This window comes from Chiloscyllium punctatum, chromosome 7 (assembly GCF_047496795.1).
Source record: "Chiloscyllium punctatum isolate Juve2018m chromosome 7, sChiPun1.3, whole genome shotgun sequence".
NCBI classification, from domain to species: Eukaryota; Metazoa; Chordata; class Chondrichthyes; order Orectolobiformes; family Hemiscylliidae; genus Chiloscyllium; species Chiloscyllium punctatum.
Window position 1 is genome coordinate 105,903,841 of NC_092745.1, and position 22,951 is coordinate 105,926,791.

The following is a 22,951-nucleotide window of genomic DNA, read 5'->3' on the forward strand; positions in this document are numbered from 1 at the left end:
CTGTTATGCACAGGCAAAGAATATTTTCTGTTGACAATAACAATTGTGAACATATTGCTGAATGAAAGAAACATTTTGTCGAAGCTTTTCATCTTACACTTATCAAAATAATTTGGGCTATTAAAATTCAACAGGTGAGAACACTCACTTTGTATGAAAGGACAATGCTGATTGGTTAGTAAATGGTGCCATGGAGAGTGCAACAATTAATGATGATCAAGAATTAACTGCCAAGCTGATTGGTCCCTGAGTTGCGACAGGTACAGTGTGTGTACATGTTCTTTCTGGCTGCAAAGAACAGGGCTCAATGTATGCGGTTTCCAATGTGTGCAACTGCACCACACTGCAAGCCCAACTAACAATTTGAAATTGGCTGTCAGTGCAATTCTTCTAACAATCACGATTATCCAGAAAATTGCAGAGTTACATCTAATGCGAGATACTGCTGCCTAATTTGCAAGCATGGGCTGTTTGGGTACTGTGAACTTGCATAGAGGTTATTCTGTTATAACATGCATTTCATCATCGCAAATTCGCTGTAACGTGATTGACAAACTGGGGACATCGTTTCTACAGTGCAAACTTTAAAACGTGTGTTGGCTGTAAAGCGATTACACCATCACGAAGCACTATTTCTAAAGTGCAATTTTTATATAAAGCGGGGTTGCACAAGGACACAATAATCATGTTTTAGGAAGAACTGACTGTACTGGGTGCCATAAAGGCACTTAACTTCATATGCCATATTAATTAAGTTTATGATAGCGAATACTGGATTAGTGGTGCTGGAAGAGCACAGCAGTTCAGGCAGCATCCAACGAGCAGCGAAATCGACGTTTTGGGCAAAAGCCCTTCATCAGGAATAAAGGCAGTGAGCCTGAAGCATGGAGAGATAAACTAGAGGAGGGTGGGGGTGGGGAGAGAGTAGCATAGAGTACAATGGGTGAGTGGGGGAGGAGATGAAGGTGATAGGTCAAGGAGGAGAGGGTGGAGTGGATAGGTGGAAAAGGAGATAGGCAGGTTCGACAAGTCCGGACAAGTCAAGGGGACAATTACTGAGCTGGAAGTTTGAAACTAGGATGATGTGGGGGAAGGGGAAATGAGGAAGCTGTTGAAGTCCACATTGATGCCCTGGGGTTGAAGTGTTCCAAGGCAGAAGATGAGGCATTCTTCCTCCAGGTGTCTGGTGGTGACGGAGCGGCGGTGAAGGAGGCCCAGGACCTCCATGTCCTCGGCAGAGTGGGAGGGGGAGTTGAAATGTTGGGCCATGGGGCGGTTTGGTTGATTGGTGCGGGTGTCTCGGAGATGTTCCCTAAAGCGCTCTGCTAGGAGGCGCCCAGTCTCCCCAATGTAGAGGAGACCACATCGGGAGCAACGGATACAATAAATGATATTAGTGGATGTGCAGGGAAAACTTTGATGGATGTGGAAGGCTCCTTTAGGGCCTTGGATAGAGGTGAGGGAGGAGGTGTGGGCGCAGGTTTTACAGTTCCTGCGGTGGCAGGAGAAAGTGCCAGAATGGGAGGGTGGGTCGTAGGGGGGTGTGGACCTGACCAGGTAGTCGCGGAGGGAACAGTCTTTGCGGAAGGTGGAAAGGGATGGGGAGGGAAATATATCCCTGGTGGTGGGGTCTTTTTGGAGGTGGCGGAAATGTCGGCGGATGATTTGGTTTATGCGAAGGTTTGTAGGGTGGAAGGTGAGCACCAGGGGCATTCTGTCCTTGTTACGGTTGGAGGGGTGGGGTCTGAGGGCGGAGGTGCGGGATGTGGACGAGATGCGTTGGAGGGCATCTTTAACCACGTGTGAAGGGAAATTGCATGCTCTAAAGAAGGAGGCCATCTGGTGTGTTCTATGGTGGAACTGGTCCTCCTGGGAGCTGATACGGTGGAGGCGGAGAAATTGGGAATACGGGATGGCATTTTTGCGAGAGATAGGGTGGGAAGAGGTGTAATCCAGGTAGCTGTGGGAGTCGGTGGGTTTGTAAAAAATGTCAGTGTCAAGTCGGTCGTCACTAATGGAGATGGAGAGGTCCAGGAAGGGGAGCGAGGTGTCAGAGATGGTCCAGGTAAATTTAAGGTCAGGGTGGAATGTGTTGGTGAAGTTGATGAATTGCTCAACCTCCTCGCGGGAGCACGAGGTGGCGCCAATGCAGTCATCAATGTAGCGGAGGAAGAGGTGGGGAGTGGTGCCGGTGTAATTACGGAAGATCAACTGTTCTACGTAGCCAACAAAGAGACAGGCATAGCTGGGGCCCATACGTATGCCCATGGCTACGCCTTTGGTCTGAAGGAAGTGGGAGGATTCAAAGGTGAAATTGTTAAGGGTGAGGACCAGTTCGGCCAAACGAATGAGAGTGTCAGTGGAAGGGTACTGTTGGGGACTTCTGGAGAGGAAAGAACGGAGGGCTTGGAGGCCCTGATCATGGCGGATGGAGGTGTAGAGGGATTGGATATCCATGGTGAAGATGAGGCATTGGGGGCCGGGGAAACGGAAGTCTTGGAGGAGGTGGAGGGCGTGGGTGGTGTCTCGAACGTATGTGGGGAGTTTCTGGGCTGGGGGGGGATAGGACAGTGTCAAGGCAGGTAGAGATGAGTTCAGTGGGGCAGGAGCATGCTGAGACAATGGGTCGGCCAGGGTGGTCAGGCTTGTGGATCTTGGGAAGGAAGTAGAACCGGGCAGTGCGGGGTTCCTGGACTATGAGGTTGGAAGCTGTGGGTGGGAGTTCTCCTGAGGTGATGAGGTTCTGTATGGTCTGGGAGATGATGGTTTGGTGATGGGGGGTGGGGTCATGGTCGAGGGGGCAGTAGGAAGAGGTGTCCTCGAGTTGGCGTTTGGCTTCAGCGGTGTAAAGGTCAGTGTGCCAGACTACCACTGCGCCCCCTTTATCCGCTGGCTTGATGGTGAGGTTGGGATTAGAGCAGAGGGATTGGAGGGCTGCGCGTTGTGAGGGTGAGAGGTTGTAGTGGGGGAGGGGGTCAACAGGTTGAGGCGGTTAATGTCCTGGCGGCAGTTGGAAATGAAGAGGTCGAGGGCAGGTAATTGGCCAGCGCGGGGTGTCCAGGTGGATGCAGTGTGTTGGAGGTGGGCGAAGGGGTCCTCGGAAGGTGGGCGGGAGTCCTGATTGTGAAAGTAAGCTCGGAGGCGGAGGCGACGGAAGAATTGTTCGATGTCACGGCGTGTATTAAATTCATTGATGCGTGGACGGAGGGGTATGAAGGTGAGTCCTTTGCTGAGGACTGATCGTTCGTCCTCTGAGTGGGAGGTCTGGGGGATGGTGAAAACACGGCAGGGCCGGGAGCTGGGATCTGGTGCGGGTGTGGAGCTGGGAGTGGGGTCTGAGCCAGTACCTGGAGTGGGTGTGATGGTGGGGGGAATAGGGGTGGAGGCATGAGCAGGGGTAATGTTCCCCTTGGGGTACTGGGGGGTGGGGATAGTGACAGTGGGGTCTGTGGGGGGCATGTCAGCAGAATGCAGGTGAGTGGCACTGGTGGGGGCGGAAGTGGTGGTGATCATGGCAGTAGGGGTGGCGGAAGTCACTGAGCGTGTGGCATCAGCGATGATGTGAGGGCCGGAAGTGGCTGTGGGAGTGGCCATGATGGGGGGCGGAAGTGACATCATCACTCAGCGTGGGGGTGGTAGCTGCATCAGCCGCATGGCTCATGGCGTTTCCGAGGCCAGGAGAAGCTTCTGGAATGTTTGAGGAGCGCTGGTTATGAATGTGGGTGGATAAAAGTTTGTTGTACTTACAGTTTTTGATGTTTGAGATGGAGTTGAAATACTGTTTGTTCAGACTTCAACCCCAGGGCATCAATATGGACTTCAACAGCTTCCTCATTTCCCCTTCCCCCACCTCATCCTAGTTTCAAACTTCCAGCTCAGCACTGTCTCCTTGACTTGTCTGGACTTGTCGAACCTGCCTATCTCCTTTTCCACCTATCCACTCCACCCTCTCCTCCTTGACCTATCATCTTCATCTCCTCCCCCACTCACCCATTGTACTCTATGCTACTCTCTCCCCACTCCCACCCTCCTCTAGCTTATCTCTCCATGCTTCAGGCTCACTGCCTTTATTCCTGATGAAGGGCTTTTACCCGAAACGTCGATTTCGCTGCTCGTTGGATGCTGCCTGAACTGCTGTGCTCTTCCAGCACCACTAATCCAGTATTTGCTTTCCAGCATCTGCAGTCATTGTTTTTACCTATATGATAGCGAAGGCATCTTCTTGGCTTAACACCAGCACTCTGTTAGTGGCAATCACCTCTCATGGTGCTACTGCATAATAGCAGTGTGAAAGTGCTAGTTTCGCCAGTTGCTCAAACTGTTGCGAGACCTTACCCTTCCACAATAATGTAAAGTAGACTGGACATTTTTAGCACCAAGAATGACCGCTTTATGGCCATTAACGCACTGCTGCAACATGGAGCAAGAAAGTATCTGAATGGCATAACGAATCATGCACAGGATGGCGTTGGTAGACCTAGTTCAGCATTGAGTTTGCAGGGTGAAGAAATGGCTTAGGTCCTATTTAGGCGTTTGCTGAGGAAACCAATCTTATAGCACATGGAACTTATGAATTCCAATGATTACACTGACTAGTTTTGGTAGATTTGTGGTAGATTGTAGTAAAGAACCCCATGGTCAGCTTCTCAGCTCAAATATCAAAAAATAGGTGCTCATTTGACTATTTCATTTCAAACTTGAATTTGAGTGTTGGATAGAGCCATTAAGGCATGGAAGAAATTTTGTATATGCAATTACAGATTAAAATATATCAAATGTAACATGGAAAAAGATACTTTGGCCCACCATATCCTTTCTGGTCATCAAGCACCCTATTCAAATCCTATTTCCCAGCATTAGGCCTGCAGTGCATAAAATCCTAACTAACTCTATCTCCTCATACGCTAGTCCTGCTGTCCTAGGTATCAACTTGGTAAACCTTCACTGCTCTTCCCCTATAGCAAGAACGTCCTTCCTCAGGTAAGGAGACCAGGAGTGCACACAACATTTCAGGTGTGGCCTCGCCAACACCATGTGTAACTATAGCAAGACATCCTTGTTCATGTACTCAAATCCTCTTGCTATCAAGGCAACATATAGTTTGCCTTCTTTACTGACAGTTGGACTGCACAATTACTTTCAGCGACTGGTGTACGAGGACACCCAGGTCTCATAGAACATTACAGCGCACTACAGGCCCTTCGGCCCTCGATGTTGCGACGGCTGTCATACCAATCTGAAGCCCATCTAACCTACACTATTCCATGTACGTCCATATGCTTGTTCAATGACAACTTAAATGTACTTAAAGTTGGCAAATCTACTACTGTTGCAGGCAACAGTATTCCATACCCTTACTACTCTCTGAGTAAAGAAACTATCTCTGACATCTGTCCTATATCTATCATCCCTCAATTTAAAGCTATGCCTCCTCGTGCTCACTGTCACCATTCTTGAAAAAAGGCTCTCCCTGTCCACCCTATCTAACCCTCCGATTATCTTATATGCCTCTATTAAGTCACCTCTCAACCTTCTTCTCTAACGAAAACAGCCCTAAGTCCCTCATTCTTTCCTCGTAAGACCTTCCCTCCATCCTCGTAAATCTCCTCTGCACCCTTTCCAAAGCTTCCACATCCTTTTTATAATGCGGTGACCGGAAATGTACATAATACTCCAGGTGTGGCCGCACCAGAGTTTTGTACAGCTGTAGCGTAACCTCATGGTTCTGGAACTCGATCCCTCTATTAATAAAAGCTAAAACACTGTATGCCTTCTTAACAACCTTGTCAACCTGGGTGGCAACTTTCAAGGATCTGTGTACCTGGACACCGAGATCTCTCTGCTCATCTACAGTACCAAGAATCTTACCATTAGCCCAGTACTTTGCATTCCGGTTACTCCGACCAAAGTGAATCACCTCACACTTGTCCGCATTAAACTCCATTTGCCACCTCTCAGCCCAGCTCTGCAGCTTATCTATGTCTCTCTGTGACCTACAACATCCTTCGTCAATATCCACAACTCCACCGACCTTTGTGTCATCTGCAAATTTACTAACCCACCCTTCTACGCCCTCATCCAGAACGTTTATAAAAATGACCAACAGCAGTGGACCCAACACCAACCCTTGCGGTACACCACTGGTAACTGGACTCCAGGATGAACATTTCCCATCAACCACCATCCTCTGTCTTCTTTCTGCAAGCCAATTACTAATCCAAACTGCTATATCTCCCACAATCCCATTCCTCCACATTTTGTACAAAGCCTACTGTGGGAAACCTTATGGAAAGCCTTGCTAAAATCCATGTCCACCACATCAACCAGTTTACTCTCATCTACCTGTTTGGTCACCTTCTCAAAGAACTCAATAAGGTTTGTGAGGCACGACCTACCCTTCACAAAACCATGCTGACTATCCCTAATCAAATTATTCTTTCCTAGATGATTATAAATCCTATCTCTTACAACCTTTTCTAACACTTTACCAACCACTGAAGTAAGGCTCACTGGTCTATAATTACCAGGATTGTCTCTACTCCCCTTCTTGAACAGGGGCACCACATTTGCTATCTTCCAATCTTCTGGCACTATTCCTGTAGACAATGACGATCTACAGATCAATGCCAAAGGCTCGGCAATCTCCTCCCTGGCTTCCCAGAGGATCCTAGGATAAATCCCATCCGGCCCAGGGGACTTAGCTATTTTCAGACTCTGCAGGATTTCTAATACCTCTTCCTTGTGAACCTCAATCACACCTAGTCTAGTAGCCTATATCTCAGTATTCTCCTCGACAACATTGTCGTTTTCTAGAGTGATTACTGTCGAAAAATATTCATTTAGCGTTTCCCCTATCTCCTCTGACTCCACACACAACTTCCCACTACTATCCTTGATTGGCCCTAATCTTACTCTCATCATTCTTTTATTCCTTAAATACCTATGGAAAGCCTTAGGGTTTACCCTGATCCTATCTGCCAACAACTTCTCATGTCTCCTTCTGGCTCTTCTGACCTCTCTCTTTAGGTCTTTCCTGGCTACCTTGTAACCCTCAAGTGCCCTAACTGAGCCTTCACATCTCATCCTACCATAAGCCTTCTTCTTCTTCCTCTTAACCAGAGATTACACTTCCTTCGTAAACCACGGCTCCCCCGCTCTACAGCTTCCTCCTTGCCTGACAGGTACATACTCATCTAGGACACACAGTAGCTTTTCCTTGAATAAGCTCCACATTTCTAATGTGCCATCCCCTGCAGTTTCCTTCCCCATCCTATGCTTCCTACATCTTGCCTTTCCCCCAGCTGTAACTCTTGCCCAGTGGTATACACCTATCCCTTTCTATCTCTAAAGTAAACATAACAGAATTGTGATCGTTATCAACGAGGTAAAAACAATGACTGCAGATGCTGGAAACCAGATTCTGGATTAGTGGTGCTGGAAGAGCACAGCAGTTCAGGCAGCATCCAAGTAGCTTTGAAATTGACGTTTCGGGCAAAAATTCCTGATGAAGGGCTTTTGCCCGAAACGTCGATTTCGAAGCTACTTGGATGCTGCCTGAACTGCTGTGCTCTTCCAGCACCACTAATCCAGAATGTGATTGTTATCACCAAAGTGTTCACCTACTTCCAAGTCTAACACCTGCCAGGCTCATTACCCAGTATCAAGTCTAATGTGGCTTCACCCCTTGTTGGCCTGTCTACCTACTATGTCAGGATGCCCTCCTGCACACATTGGACAAAAACTGACCCATCTATAGTACTCGTACTATAGTGTTTCCAGTCAATATTTAGAAAGTTGAAGTCCCCCATGACAACTACCATGTCTCTCTCACTCCTATCGAGAATCACCTTTGCTATCCTTTCCTCTACATCTCTGGAACTATTCGGAGGCCTTTCGATAACTCTCAACAGGGTGACCTCTCCTTTCCTGTTTCTAACCTCAGCCCATACTACCTCAGTTGATGAGTCCCCAAACATCCTTTCTGCAACTGTAATCCTGTCCTTGACCAACAATGCCACACCTCCCCCTTTTTTACCATCTTCTCTGTTCTTACTGAAACATCTAAATCCTGGTACCTGCAACAACCATTCCTGTCCCTGCTGTAACCATGTCTCCGAAATGGCCACAACATCGAAGACCCAGGTACCAACCCATGCTGCAAGTTCACCCACCTTATTCCAGATGCTCCTGGCGTTGAAGTAGACACACTTCAAACCAACTTCTTGCTTGCCGGTTCCATCTTGCGTCCCTTAAACTTGATTTTGGACCTCCCTACTCTCAACCTTTTCTATACTTGAACTACAATTTTGGTTTCAATCCCCCTGCTGGATTAGTTTAAACCCACCCCAATAGCCTTCGCGAATTCCCCCCCCAGGATATTGTTACCCCTCTGGTTCAGATGAAGACCATCCTGCTTGTAGTGGTCCCACCTCCCCCAGTCTCGTTAAGCATTGTCCCCTCTCACAATTTATAGCCATTCAAATAATAATCTACCTTCCTATTTTTGCTTTCATTTATTCACATTATACTGTCAATTTCTGTTGAGAATTTCTGTCCCAGAAGACTGGAAAGTAGTTACTGATCATGGGCAGATAGATAGGATTAGTTTAGAATGGCAACATCAGTGGCACAGACATGGTGGGCTGAAGGGTCTGTTCCTGTGCTGTACTGTTTTATGTTCTAATGGGGAGTGGTCAATTTTGTTGTTCAATAGAGTTACACATATGATAGCCATTAAACTGGTCCAACATTTCCTAGGTTATTCAGTCTCATGGATCTGCCCCAACCTTCACCCTGATCTTAGGGCTGAAGACTTTGCAGACAATCCCAGACAACAGAGAATCAGGCCATCAGAAGTTTAAATTTCCTGGGCAAGTCCTATGCACATTTGTGCATGCATCAGGACTTCTGTAGGATCTTTGCTGTATTTCCCAACACATATGTTAAACAAAGTGGAGACTGGAAAATTTTGGCCAAAGAAGATCTTGAGCCAAATAAGTCAGCTTACCTGAGCTATGGTATCAAAGGAGAAGTAACAATGACTCTCAAACTCTCTTGCTATTTGTTGTTTTCTACTGAATAATGCATGTAAGATGTTTGAAGTTTTCCTCAGTCTACTAACGTGATGGCTAAGTGTACTTATTAAGATAAATGACTAATGTTGGATGCTGGTGGACTGACACCACCTCTGAAATCGTACTAAAAAAAGTCATCCCTATCTGAAGCAGCAGCATAAAAATTTGAAACAAAAAATCAACTCACTCTTGTGATACGTAAAACTCTAAGAGCAATGCATTTCCCTCTAGATTGTACCAACAACACACCTCATCCAATCTGGCAATAACCACCATTAGTGTATCAGCATGATGCCATAACACACCAAATGATTACTATCAATTACGAATAGTTTAGTGATGGAGAGTTACATCGATTGATTACTTGCTTGAAACTAGGATAAAAAAATTTCATGTAGGACTTCAAATGTTAGAAATGGAAGGAATTTTTATACTTGCAGGAAAATTCAATTTGGGGAGAAACTATAGTCTGTTAACCCCATCTAATATCACATTCATACAGATTAATTGTTAAAACAAGAATGCAGAGATCCATTCAGACAATTCTCTTTCATTCATTTAATTTTAAAATCAAAAGTGTTATATGGGCACAGATAGGAAATGTTGTGACTCACCTCCTTGCTTTGTTTTGACTTGTATAATTTCAGATGGTGGTCCATCGCCAACTGAGGTGAATGCCAATACACGGATGCTGTATATTGTATCTGTTATTAAACTACCGATGGTTGTTAGACGGCTGTCATCCAAATTATGTTTGTACCACATATTTAAGGGAAGCCTGGAATCTGTAGTATAATATACACGATAACCCCGAATCTGTCCATTAGACTCTTCTGGCTCCTCCCACTGGATTAACATGGTGCTGGCACTCAGCATACGAGCCTGGACTTTTAAAGGTGGGCTGGATGGAGCCTGCTCACCTGTTCTGGTTTCCACTAGTTCACTGGGAGGACCTCTGCCTATATTATTTACTGCAATGATTCGGAATTCATACTCTGAGTATGGGCTGAGACCTCCAATACTGTATCGCGTGGTGGCAACTCCATCCACCTCTTGAAAAGGTCCATCAGAGGATTTTGGTTTATATTGAATAACATAGTATGGTATCAGTTCCATATTTCCTGATTCCCATGTCAGTGTAACACTGGTAGCAGTTGTCTCTGTAACGCTCGTCATTGTGGGTGGCTTTGGTAAAGCTAAAATACACAAGCATTTACACATAGAAAAGTTATTGTAAAATGTAATGTAAACCTACAAATGAGTAAATGGAGTAACAAACTAAATATATTTTGCATTTTAATTACAAAACATCTGACTGATCATATTTTAAAATTGAGAAACTATCAAAAAATGAGGGAACAAGAAAAATCAAATGTCATCAATATATACTGCACCTTAAGTCATAGTCACCATTTTCTGCCTGCCAAATTATTATTACAGCTATGGATTCCAAACAGAAATATGGCCTTCTGAACTTTAACCAAACCAAATTCACCTCAAACTAAAGAAATCCATGTACTATAAGGCTGACTATGAGATAATTCTATGACAATATTAAGGACAGTACTTCTGAGCAGAGATAAACAGAACCACAGCTATAACCCACTTGTTTTTAGTGGGAGGGGAACAAGGGCAGAGGAAATAGATATCAACACAGACATACTTCTCTCATTTATGAGGCCAGGTAACTATGAATGTTAGTTGTGAGTTAGGCATTTTTACCCTGGCTTATGTGGCTTACCTTTAACTGTTATTTGTGCTGTTGCCTCAATAACACCCAGTGAAGACATGGCAACACATGTGTAATTCTTAGATTCCTTTATATTAACCAGTTCCAGAACGTTACGTCCAACAGGCATGTCTTCTTCTGGTGTGAGTTCCAATGCTCCAGCCACCCATTTCACATAGGGCATGGGTGAACCCACAGCTACACAGGTAAGGTTAACGCTGCCCCCTGGCATCACTTCATGGCTAGTGGGTGGGATAGAGAACCGAGGGGGAACTCGACGCACTGGAAAGGAACATATTTGTGGTAGAATCAAAAATATTCAAAGAGCCTTAGCTACTACCATGCAGGGCACACAAGCCACATCCACCCACCACACCTGGATAATTTCGTAAATATCAGTTTCTTCATTACAAAAATGAACTGTAGTAAAATAAAATCTATATGATTGATGCTTTAATAATGCAAGCACCAAGCAACAATGTCTGATGTGTGCTATAAATCAGACTTGCATGAGGAAACAACACAGAACAAACTTCTCCTCTATACAGCTATCTGCGGTTAAGCAAAAGAAAACACATCCCATATCTGAATCATAAGTATTTTATAAGAAAATAGATTTTAAAATTTGCTATCCTTTAATACATGAATATTTACATTAAAAAGGCAAAATCAAATATCAGGGAATCCTCTTAATTCTGAATTCAAATGATCCTTTGCAGATTTAATATAATGGGTCTGTTTCTGAAATACTGTAAAAGCAAACCTCCAAGTAAGTTATTTTTACGTCTGTTTTTCTCAGGTTACCTTGCAATACACAGTGGGAGGGGTGTATATACAATAGGATCCAGGTGAGTTTCACACAAATTTATATTGGCTATGGGGAAACAATTAAACTCAAGGTCACTAAGCTAACTTTAACAATTAACATGTGGAGAGCTACAGGAACAATGTACCCTAACACAACATAATCATAGCAGTGTGTTAATCCCTCCAAATAATTTCATTTCTGGTATTCTCCAAGGTTAATGTCACTAATTCCCTCTCTCAACTTGCAGAGGAGCACATAATCTTGAATATAAATAGCATGCTTTTTCAAAATCCAGAAAATAGAACAATTTGGTTGTTGCTGGATAAGCATAGAATTCCACATTTCACTGTTACTTCTACACCGCTATCAGAACTGAACACTTGTGAAGAATAGCATACAACAAAACAAAAAGAATGACTTATGTATATATTCTTCCTGAATTTAGGGAATTTGAAGCATAATAGATGTATCATTTTTAACAAAAAATGTTACAGTGTAAAATGGCACTGCAGTTTTCAATGAAATCTAAGCAGCTGTTTGGCAATACCACAAATGAGGCCAATTTGTGAAATACTAAATTTAATTCTCAAACTTTGCTGTGGAATTAAATTTATAATAGAGTATTCGGAACTGCAATAACACGTCAAATGTGATTGTTAAATTGAACAAATAATGTATATAATTTCCCAGTTTAAAAATAAATAAATGAAAAGAACAGAAATTTGCAAATTCTTTCACATTTTTATTACTTTTAACTTTAACGCCAGCTGAAAAACAAAAAAAAATTGCATAGTGCCTGCATGTGGAAATTGGCTGGGGAAATCAGGTCAAAATTGGTGTTAATTTCTAAGAAATGGTACAATATAGTACATTAAACTCAAACTCTGTCTAACATTAAAGGGAATCAAATGGAAGAAGTCTTGCGACAAAGGGATGACAGCATTTTGGTGGGTTGCTGAAATTTTCTTAACAACATTTTCAACACTATCAGGGTTTAATGTGCAACAACTCTGTCCCATCACACAATTTGTGTTATTTTAGAATCAAATGACAGGATAGATCTTGACAAGCATTTAAAGGTTATGATGGGATAAAATGCGCTATTACGTAACAAGATATTCTGTTAATCTTACTTACAAATGCAATTAAAGTCAATCTCTTGCTAACCATCAGCAATTTGGAAACCAGCAGAGTGGGCCATAAAATACTTTGTTCTTCCAGTTTCAAGCACTATGATTGTAACTCAAATCATTCTTCGAAAAAAACTCAAATATTATTTAATATATTTTTGAATGTTTACATTTAAGATTACTACAACGGTTTTCTAATTTTAAAAAAGTGTAAGTTAAATGGATCTTGTGAAATTATACACTTTCTATCTTTCAAAATGGATTTTTATGAACAGAAAACTTCACTCAATTTTTTGTTTGACAATTAGTCATTCAAGGGCATTGCAGTCGAGCTGGGGTGGAATATATCATTATCAATCAGGCTGCAAAATCCAAGACCAGGCTCCTTAATAATTTGCCTGTGTTAAATGCATTTGGCTTGAGTTACATAAGTATTTATTACCTGACCTTGCCCTGCTCAGCTAGCTTCAAATGATTCATTTGCTTTTCCCAAAACTGCCATAGTCCTGCATAGGCCTCTCTGCCTAAGATGGGTATAGGGACAAAAAGAACTGTATACCTCACCCTGCTGCAATTGTGTTGTTGCTGGCTATTCACAAAATGAGAGAATAAATTGTGAATTAATCACCCAGTCCAGATTATCCTTCACTACAAGCTGCAATGGGAGAAAAATCATGCATAATAAGGAATACTCTTTTCAAGATGCTTGTGTGGTGGTAGGGGTTACTTACAACTGCCAATTTTACAATTTAGAATTCGTATTCTGACATACTGTTCTCATACCAAAAATCTTCAGTGAAGCCAGTCGTGGTGACTCCAGATGTAATGGCTAATATACTACAAGGAAAATCTCATAATAGCTTCTGCACCATTGGAACATAGTTAGTTAGATATAGATTAACTCAGAAAAATATTCTTCAGTACATGTAAACATCATTTTGCTAGTGCTACAGTGTCCTGTAATACCATGACCTGGATCATTCATTTGACATCACACAGATCATCAAAGGTATTCTACCGTTTGAAACTACAATGCCTGGTTGACTGTTGCTCTCCAGACTGAATGTTTTGCTTCTGATACTATTTAATGTGCAAGTGGTTAGAGAATAATTCTGCCATTACTCATGGGAATGGAAATGGTTTCAACATGATGGCGATTTATCAAACTGAACATCTCCAGACTATTAAATTCTGACCACATCAGTCTTGATTTACAGAAATGAACCACCACTTTTTAAATACTAGCTTTCGGATAAACTGTTGACAATGGGGCTTTGGTTTCACTGCAGAGAAATTTGCAGTGAACAATTTGCAAAAGCTTGGCTTGTAAGCTTACATTGTGCTTACATTCGATCAACATGCATCAGGTTTACAGCTCTCATGCAGTTTAATGGAAGGAAAAGTCAATGAACCACAGCAAGAGGTAAGAAAGAGCTGCTGCACTCATATATGAAATAAAACAGTTTGCACAAACTCCCACACATATAAAATTAAGGAATGCATTATGGTAAAGCATGCCATGCATTTTCACAATTCAAATCATTAGAAATTTCTTTTCTTCCAATGATAGCAATGGAACTATGACAAACATAACAATCAATAATAGTATTGGAACTGGGATGGATATTCAAAATTCCAATTCCATACAAAATACGTCGTCATCTACATCAGTGTAAGGATAAATTGCTACTATGAAGTAATTGTCATTGTACACTTCTGTCATTGTACACTTTTCAACAAAATTTGCAAGGTTGATTAAACTAATGTCAGGATTTTCATAGTTAATATTACATGTACAATTTCTCCAATTTCTTATTTAGTAAAGTTCTATTTGTAGAGCATCACTGTATTTCCAAGAATAACGTGGAACATTCAAAGTGTTTCTTGATGTGACTTTATTTATCAATTTACAAGGTAAAAATTAGGATCAACTGTGGGCCATTTTGCCCTCCAAGCCTGCTCTGCCAGTTGATAAAATAATGGCTGATCTATTTCCTATCATGAGAATTAAATTGAGAATTCAAACCTAACATAACCCTAACATAACTGCATAGAGAATGGCAACTCAGTATTGTTAATGTTTCATTTTTGAGTTACATTTACATAACTAATACATAGGAAGCAATCTCAGGTTGCTCTGTGAAATGCCATTCTGTAACAAATTAAAATAAGGATGAAAATAAGAAGGTGGTCTATTTTCCACATAAAGAATATCTAAAACAATGGAAGGCAGGAAATCAAATATTCCTGTTTACCAAACATTAAATAGATTCATAGTCTCTTAATAATAAAGAGTGCTGTTAAATATAGGAATATGAGAACCAGGTTATGGTGTTCACAAATGAAATTAGATCCAGTTACAGAAGACACACGACTTAAAAAAAATAGAAGACATGTTGCTTCACTTAGGTGCAAATACCAGCATGCACTGAACAGGAAAACATGAGGAACATACTGCACAAATAAATAACAAAGCATGAATCTTATTCCCAAAACTATTAAATACAGGTAAAGATATTGTGAAAATAGGTTAATCTAGTTGGCCATAATGATATCTTATCTAATAGCAATCACTTATAAAAACTACATGTTACTTGCTAACATACCAAATTTTGTTCAAATCATCACATCATTAACTGTAGGATTCAAACTCAGTCAATTTCAGTTTTAAAAATTATTTCACATTCATCCCAGTCCCACTTGAAATCAGGATTCAACTGATACTGATATTACACTATACCAATCACACTATTCTGTTAAAGGGCAAAAGAAACTCAATCGTTTTGAAAGTAATTTAAACTTTGGCAAAAAAGTAAGATTCAATGCCAATGAACAGTTTCAATCAACAGAAGCACTCAAAGGAAGGCTTTTTCTTAAAAACTGGTATAATAAACCAGATTATGCTTTCAAATATGAAATGACAAATTTATCATGGATAAGCAGCTGGAACCTTTCATTTCAAAATCTTTCAATCCTGCACCATCTTTCCCTTTTCTGTTTAACCATGTCACCCAAACATTGGTTTTAGATATCAGCATTGGTAGAGTGATAAATTTAGACATCAGTTAATCCTTTTTGAACATTGTTGAATGGACACTGCAGCAGTGGTGATGCTTCTATTTTGTTGAATGTTATGTATAAAATGAAATGCAAGTCAGTAAGCTGGGGTAAAGCCTCAAGTTCTTCCAAGAAGTGCATGCAAAAATCTATAATAGCATACATTAACTTCAAATTCACAAAGGAAATAAAGGAGGGGAAAAATTAATAATTCAACATGCTCTGACTCACAAACACAGCAATATTAGCATACAACATTTATTGATTGCTCTGTCCGTTTCATGTTGGTAGCTGAATTCAACATAATGGAATTAGTCCATCATCGCTCCTCCAGTGACCTCAAAACCAATTTCCAAGAAAAATTTTATTATCTGGCAATTCTTATTTTGCCCAAACAAAATAAATGTGCCTGACTGATACTGTCTGTGCTACAACGTTGGGGGGGGGCAAAAAAATAAGCTAAGAAAATGTTTTATTTTTCACTTTCAGTAATTAAATCCAAAAGATATTCTTGCCATGGATCGAATGTGACTTGATGTCAATTTCTGATGCCAGAAATTTGGAGGTTGCCACGTGAACTACACTGATATTACCCAGTTTGGCAGTCATATGTGCTTTTCTCCTGTATCTTTTAATTCTACAGGAAGAGAAAACAAGGGTTTTGCTATAAACAAAAGATTATCCTAACATCAATTCAACATAGGTGTAAAAAAAAGGATGAAATATAGTATAAATTAATGACGATTCAAAAGAAAGTGGAACAAAAGGCAAGAACAGAAAGGAATACATTGCTGAGACAAGGCGGAAGCCAGTAGCCAAACTATCCCAAATTTGTTATAACTGGCAAAAGGTTCCCAATGTTCTCCACTATTGTGAATTTTCCAGATAATTATTCTGTAATGAACTAAAAAATACAGATTGATTTTAGTTAACAATTTCATTACTATTGTATCATGTGATTATTAGGATGATGGATAGCGAAATAAAAATTTTTCATCTAGTGGTCCTTACAATCCAAAACAGCAGTCTCAATCAGAGAAGTTATTCGATTAATTGACATTAGATGGTTAAAATTTTCATTCTTACATTACTGGGTCCTTCACTATGCTGCTTACTATTTTTATTGTGATATTTAAATAACAATGCCAAAGTACACTCTCACTAAAGTAATGCAGACATCATTATATGGTACCGGTTCTTAATTACGCACGAGTTGTGCTAGCTATAGTTTTTTTTCTATAGCCCACTAGAATCATTGTAGAACAGGAAATATTGAATATTGTAGAAACAGAAATGGTCTCCACCAAGTCAATGTTAATGCAATAGAGAGGTCTGCTTGGGTCTTTATTGGAGCAGAAAGAAGATTTGCTGCATTTTGGGAAAGCAAATCTTAGCAGGACTTATACACTTCATGGTAAGGTCCTAGGGAGTGTTGCTGAACAAAGAGACCTTGGAGTGCAGGTTCATAGCTCCTTGAAAGTGGAGTCACAGGTAGATAGGATAGTGAAGAAGGCATTTGGTATGCTTTCCTTTATTGGTCACAGTATTAAGTACAGGAGTTGGGAGGTCATGTTGCGGCTGTACAGGACATTGGTTACGCCACTGTTGGAATATTGCGTTCAATTCTAGTCTCCTTCCTATTGGAAAGATGTTGTGAAACTTGAAAGGGCTCAGAAAAGATTTACAAGGATTTTGCCAGGGTTGGAGGATTTGAGCTATAGGGAGAGGCTGAACAGGCTGGGGCTGTTTTCCCTGGAGTGTTGGAGGCTGAGGGGTGACCTACTTGAGGTTTACAAAATTATGAGGGGCATGGATAGGATAAATAGACAAAGTCTTTTCCCTGGGGTCGGGGAGTCCAGAACTAGAGGGCATAGGTTTAGGGTGAGAGGAGAAAGATATGAAAGAGACCTAAGGGGCAACGTTTTCACGCAGAGGGTGGTATGTGTATGGAATGAGGAAGTGGTGGAGGCTGGTACAATTGCAACATTTAAGAGGCATTTGGATGGTTATATGAACAGGAAGGGTTTAGAGGGGTATGGGCCGGCTGCTGGCAGGTGGGTCTAGATTGGGTTGGGATATCTGGTCGGCATGGACAGGTTGGACCGAAGGGTCTGTTTCCATGCTATACATCTCTATGACTCTAAATGCACATCAGTGGTCATACAGAAGCAGGAGTGAGCTTAATGAGGGTAACTTTCGAAATGGAAAACAGAACCTGCGAAGGTTGCAAGCAGAGGCAGACATAATGTGCACCAGGATCATATAGAGACAGAAATAGACCTCACCATGGTCACTGCATAGGCAATGTGTTCAGAATTAGAAAAGGTGGGTAAAGAAAGATTTAATTAACCTTTTGGTATGGATTTAATTTCCCTCTACTATTGTCTTTCAACAACGCATTTCAAGGCAGTGGTTTAGCGGGAATGCCACCTAATATGGTGATTCAAACTGGACAGATTGAAACTTTGGGAGTATGAGTTCAAATACCAGCATGGAAGAATATATAAAAATGTGTATTTAATTACAGAGATGAGGAGGAATTTCTTTTCTCAGACGGGTGAAAGTCGTTCAAACTCCTTGCCACAAAGAGGCTGCGGGGTCAAGTCCTTGTGTTTATTTAAGATTGAGATGGAGAGATTTTTTTTAGCAGTAGAGCAATCAACGAATATGGGAAAAGGCGGGAGAGTGGACATGAGGAATGCCTGATCAACTATGATCTTATTGAATGGTGGAACTGAATCGAGGGCAATGGCCTGCTCCTGTTCCTATTCTTGTAGTCTACTTGTTACAGATAATTAGGTGGGACTGATGTCCAAAACTGCCATCCATTCAGAGTAGCTGGGTCAAAAACTTTGAACTCCCATCCTAAAAGGGCTCACACCACATGAACTGTAGTAATTCAACATGCCAGCATCATCTTGAGTGAATGAGGATTGAGCTAGGGACACTCACATCACACGAAAGAATGAAAAAATTGACCATAGCACCATTCATAGCATAGTGAATGTATGTCTACAACGTAAGACAGCATACATCTCATTACTATAATCACTGCTTTTTAAAAGAAAAATTGTTTTCAGGATGTTAGCATCACTGGCAAGGCCAACAGCTGTTGTATTTTTCTATCTGCTTTGGGAAGCTAACAATATGGCATTTTCTTGAATTATCTTGCAGAGACTTGAAATAACTAAATGGCTTGCGAGACCAATTTAAGGGTCAGTTTAGAGCTAAACATGTGGAATATGGTCCTGTAATCGTATGATACAAAGTAGAACCCTGAATAAAGTAATGTAGTGCATTACTTTAATGTAATGCACCCAGCTACTCTGAATGGATGGCAGTTTTGGACATCAGTCCCACCTAATTATCTGTTACAAGTAGACTACAAGAATAGGAACAGGAGCAGGCCATTGCCCTCGATTCAGTTCCACCATTCAATAAGATCATAGTTGATCAGGCATTCCTCCATTTAATTTCTGCAACAGAGAACTTATGAAGAATATGCCCTTCATAGTTCCACGATATCCCAAAGCTCTTTGTAGCTAAAAAAGTACACCCAAGTTCTCAATGATGGAGTGAGCTTCCCTACAGACAATTTGTAAAAGCTGTGATATATGATATCCACAAAACTTAATCATTCGGGATAATGTCTGGAAAAGCAGGAATAAAAACAGCTTTGAGCCATTGGCATGCATGAAGTTTGACCTTCTGCAATCGAATTTTCCCCAATCAATCCTCTTTCAAATGTTATGTATAATATTTTTCTCTGCCCTAACTCTGTCATTCACTGGACATACACAAATGAGTTAAGCTGTTTGAAGCAGGATCTGATCAAAACATCTTCCTCTGTAAAGCGCCAACAAAAACTTGAGGTGCTCGAAAATGAGCAAACTGTTCATTCTGAATCCATGAATATGCTTGTTTTTATTACTAAAGACATGAGTTTTAGTTTCAATTAGAACATGCCAATTAAGTATCACACTAACATCTCATTGTGACAACTGTACAGAAATCAAAGTAACACAGTTTTACTGTTCTATAAAAATGAAAAGAGAAAAGGATAAAGAGAACTGAAGTGAAAAACCTATGAAAAACAGCAGAAATGTTAAGAATCAAGATAATTTCATTAAACCCAGGGATCTGTACTATGAAGGGATACATTAGAGTCGATGGTAATTCCATTTTGACCACTGTAGTTTGTGCCGAACACCAAATTACAAGTAGTTAAAATTTCCAATTCAGACACTATTGTTTATGTAGCAAAAGCAAAATACTGTGAGTGCAGGATCACCTCCTTTGTGTCTCTAGTATCTTCTGCTGTTATTTACTCCACTACTGTGACTTCATTGTAGCATCAAAATAATTCTAGCTTTAATATTAATACTTGGCATATTTATAAAATCACTTTAGGTGCGTCGTTCGAGCTTGGCTATTCCAAATGGATGTGATCAATTTCATATTTTAAATGTATCATAAATTAAGAAATCTGAAGTAATTTGGTATTGGTGATGATTAAATGTAAAAATCTGAATAACTGCCTCAACAATTTTAAAAGCTGAAGGTGAAATTTGGATTATCATTTCAAAGTAATAGTCATGCAGCTACCAACTGTGAAAGAAGCAGAGAGCAGATAAAATTTTCCTCATGGCACAGAACAGAGCCATTGATTGAGAATTGAAAGTAAGATTAACATGCAGCACGCTGACACTTCCACAACTTTTAAAGACACTTAAGCAGAAAGTCATTAGATTCCAACAGGTAGGGCTAGGCTGTGCCTGGCAGAGAGCCAGAAACCCCAGCTCTCCTCTGTTTCACTATAGGACAGTCCATTTGGCGTGGCGTAGGTGGATAAGAAGTGAAAGAGACCAACCTTCTCGCTGATCTGAGAGATGAAGGGTTTGATGGTAGAGTGCAATGAGGATGAGGAGGGAATAAAAAGACAAGGAAAAACACAGAGAGTAAAAACAGGCCAGGCTTCATCAATCCTCACAGCACTGAAAGAACAAGACAAGACAATAGTGCGGTGGTTTTCAGCTTCACATATGCACATTCATAAACCAGACACACACGCACAGCACATGGTGTTGTGCCATGTTATAATCACCCCCTGTGTTAGACCCTTGAGAAAAAAAAGCACAATTCTGTACTCAAAAAAAGTCAACTATACCATTGCTGCAGACTTGTTAGAAGAAAGAAGAGTTGTGAAATTTAATTATTAAATCCAGGCTGGGAAGTGGTGTGGTGGTTTCTACAATTAAAAAGAATAGTTTCAGGAGGCAACTATTTCAGCAGTGTGCACAAGTGGGCCTTATATACAGTGGAAAAATCAACTGATACCTAACAATAATCCTCAGGGCTTGCAACATTAGATTGCAATAAAACAATAATTATTGTCAAAATGGGTAAAAATCCTGAAATTTGGACTTTCAAAAACACAAAATTCTTCTAATTACTTAAAAAAAGTTTGAAATAAATTTGTTTCAACTTTACTGAAAACAAAAAGAAAATATGTTAAATGTATTTGCCTGGACACGCCACTGACTGGAATTCCACTGTGGGACAGTGTTGACTGTACTTGGAACTTGCCATCCAAATTTTATCATTTTACAATTTTGTTTATATGGTATGTTTTATTTTACTCCACTTCCCAGCCCTTCACATATATGCAGTATAAAATATTTAAAAGGACTATTAAATTAAAATATAATTTTAAAAAGTTTGATCAGTTTTTTCAGCACATTGGCTCTGTATTTTGACAGACAGAACAGGATAGAAACATTGTTAATGTCAAGTAAATTTGTGACAGAAACACACAAAGTTGGAATATCCTATATTTCCGAACAAGGTTACCATAGCTTTTTCATTTATATGTTGCAACAAAAAAAAGCTATAACAATTTAAAGAGGGAACAAGCATTAGGCTACAGATCAGCAAACATATAACGAGAAAAAGGAAATAAATGAAGTATATTTGCCTTAAAATAAGTCTTAGGGCATATCACACTAAACTAATGGCTGCATAGTTTTAAAAGAAATAGAATGAGCTACAATAGAATTTGATTAGCATCACTGGTTCCAACACTATAGGTTTAGAAGCAATATTCAAGAATGTTTTTTAAGAATCAAGTTTTTCTATTCTTTCCCCTATCTGGTATAGGCCAGTTGTAAACAGAGAGCATTCACCCTCCTCCAAAGGTTGGCATTAGAAAAATGCAAGCATAATTACTCCCTTTTCATTTTAACAGAATTTGAATACCAATTTGTAATTCTTCTGCTAATGTCAGCAGGCCTTAAAGCTGGAGCAACTTGTCTGGCATCGAACATACCACCACGCATTAAATATTTTGCAAGTCTTGAATTATGCTTTGAAATAAATTCTCTTCTTTTGATCCAATAAATTCACCAGTTTGGTTTTGACATGAAGTAAAATAGAATAACTGCACAAGCATACCCTGGCTCATGAAACTACTCAGCATCAATTTCCAAGTTCACTGAGACCTCCTGAACACAACCATAAGCAATTTTGAAAAGACACGAGGATAATGGAAGCAGATTCAAACTTATGCATTCTAGAACAATAATCTGATGAGTGCAGATAATTACATAGAGGTAATCTGGTCAATCTGGCAAAAGCTGTTAGACAGTTAATCTTTGTTTTTTCAATGGCAAGCTCATTCTTGCAATTATGTAGATGACTAGAAAGACTTTTTGTTGCGTTGGAATATATGATCAGTTCTTGAAATTATTAGGGAGACTAATGGCATGATAAAGATGATGCAAATACTGAACTACTTGTACATTTTGAATTGTAACTAGATAATGTCATGAAACAACAATTAGTGTAATTCATATTATTATAATAACACATCACAAATAAAACAAGTGATTTGTTCTTGTGGTAAAATAAATGTAATAAATAATTGTGAAGCTTTTATTTGAACTAGGTCAATAAATTTAGGTACTGCTAGTATGAGGAGCATATATTGCTCATTCTAACATCCCTTGACAAGTTGAGCTGCCTTCTTCAACCACTGTTGTCTGTGCAGTATAAGCACAGCCATGGTGCTGTTTGGTCAGATCATCCAAGATTTTGATCTAGCAATAATGACAAATGGGCATATATCTTTAGATCAAGGTAATGCATTAGTTGGGAC

The 22,951-nt window shown here is 40.5% G+C and overlaps 1 protein-coding gene across 21 annotated transcripts in view; it reads right to left on the bottom strand.

Annotated features, from left to right (window-relative positions):
- ptprfa (protein tyrosine phosphatase receptor type Fa) overlaps positions 1-22,951 on the bottom strand; it is a 440,327-nt gene that overhangs the window by 156,236 nt on the left and 261,140 nt on the right. For all 21 annotated transcript variants that reach the window (XM_072574526.1, XM_072574516.1, XM_072574533.1 and 18 more), the window contains 2 exons: positions 10,816-11,085; positions 9,689-10,270 (listed from right to left, as the gene is read on the bottom strand). In XM_072574526.1, coding sequence (XP_072430627.1) covers positions 9,689-10,270; positions 10,816-11,085 — 852 coding nt within the window. The remainder of the gene's footprint in view (positions 1-9,688; positions 10,271-10,815; positions 11,086-22,951) is intronic.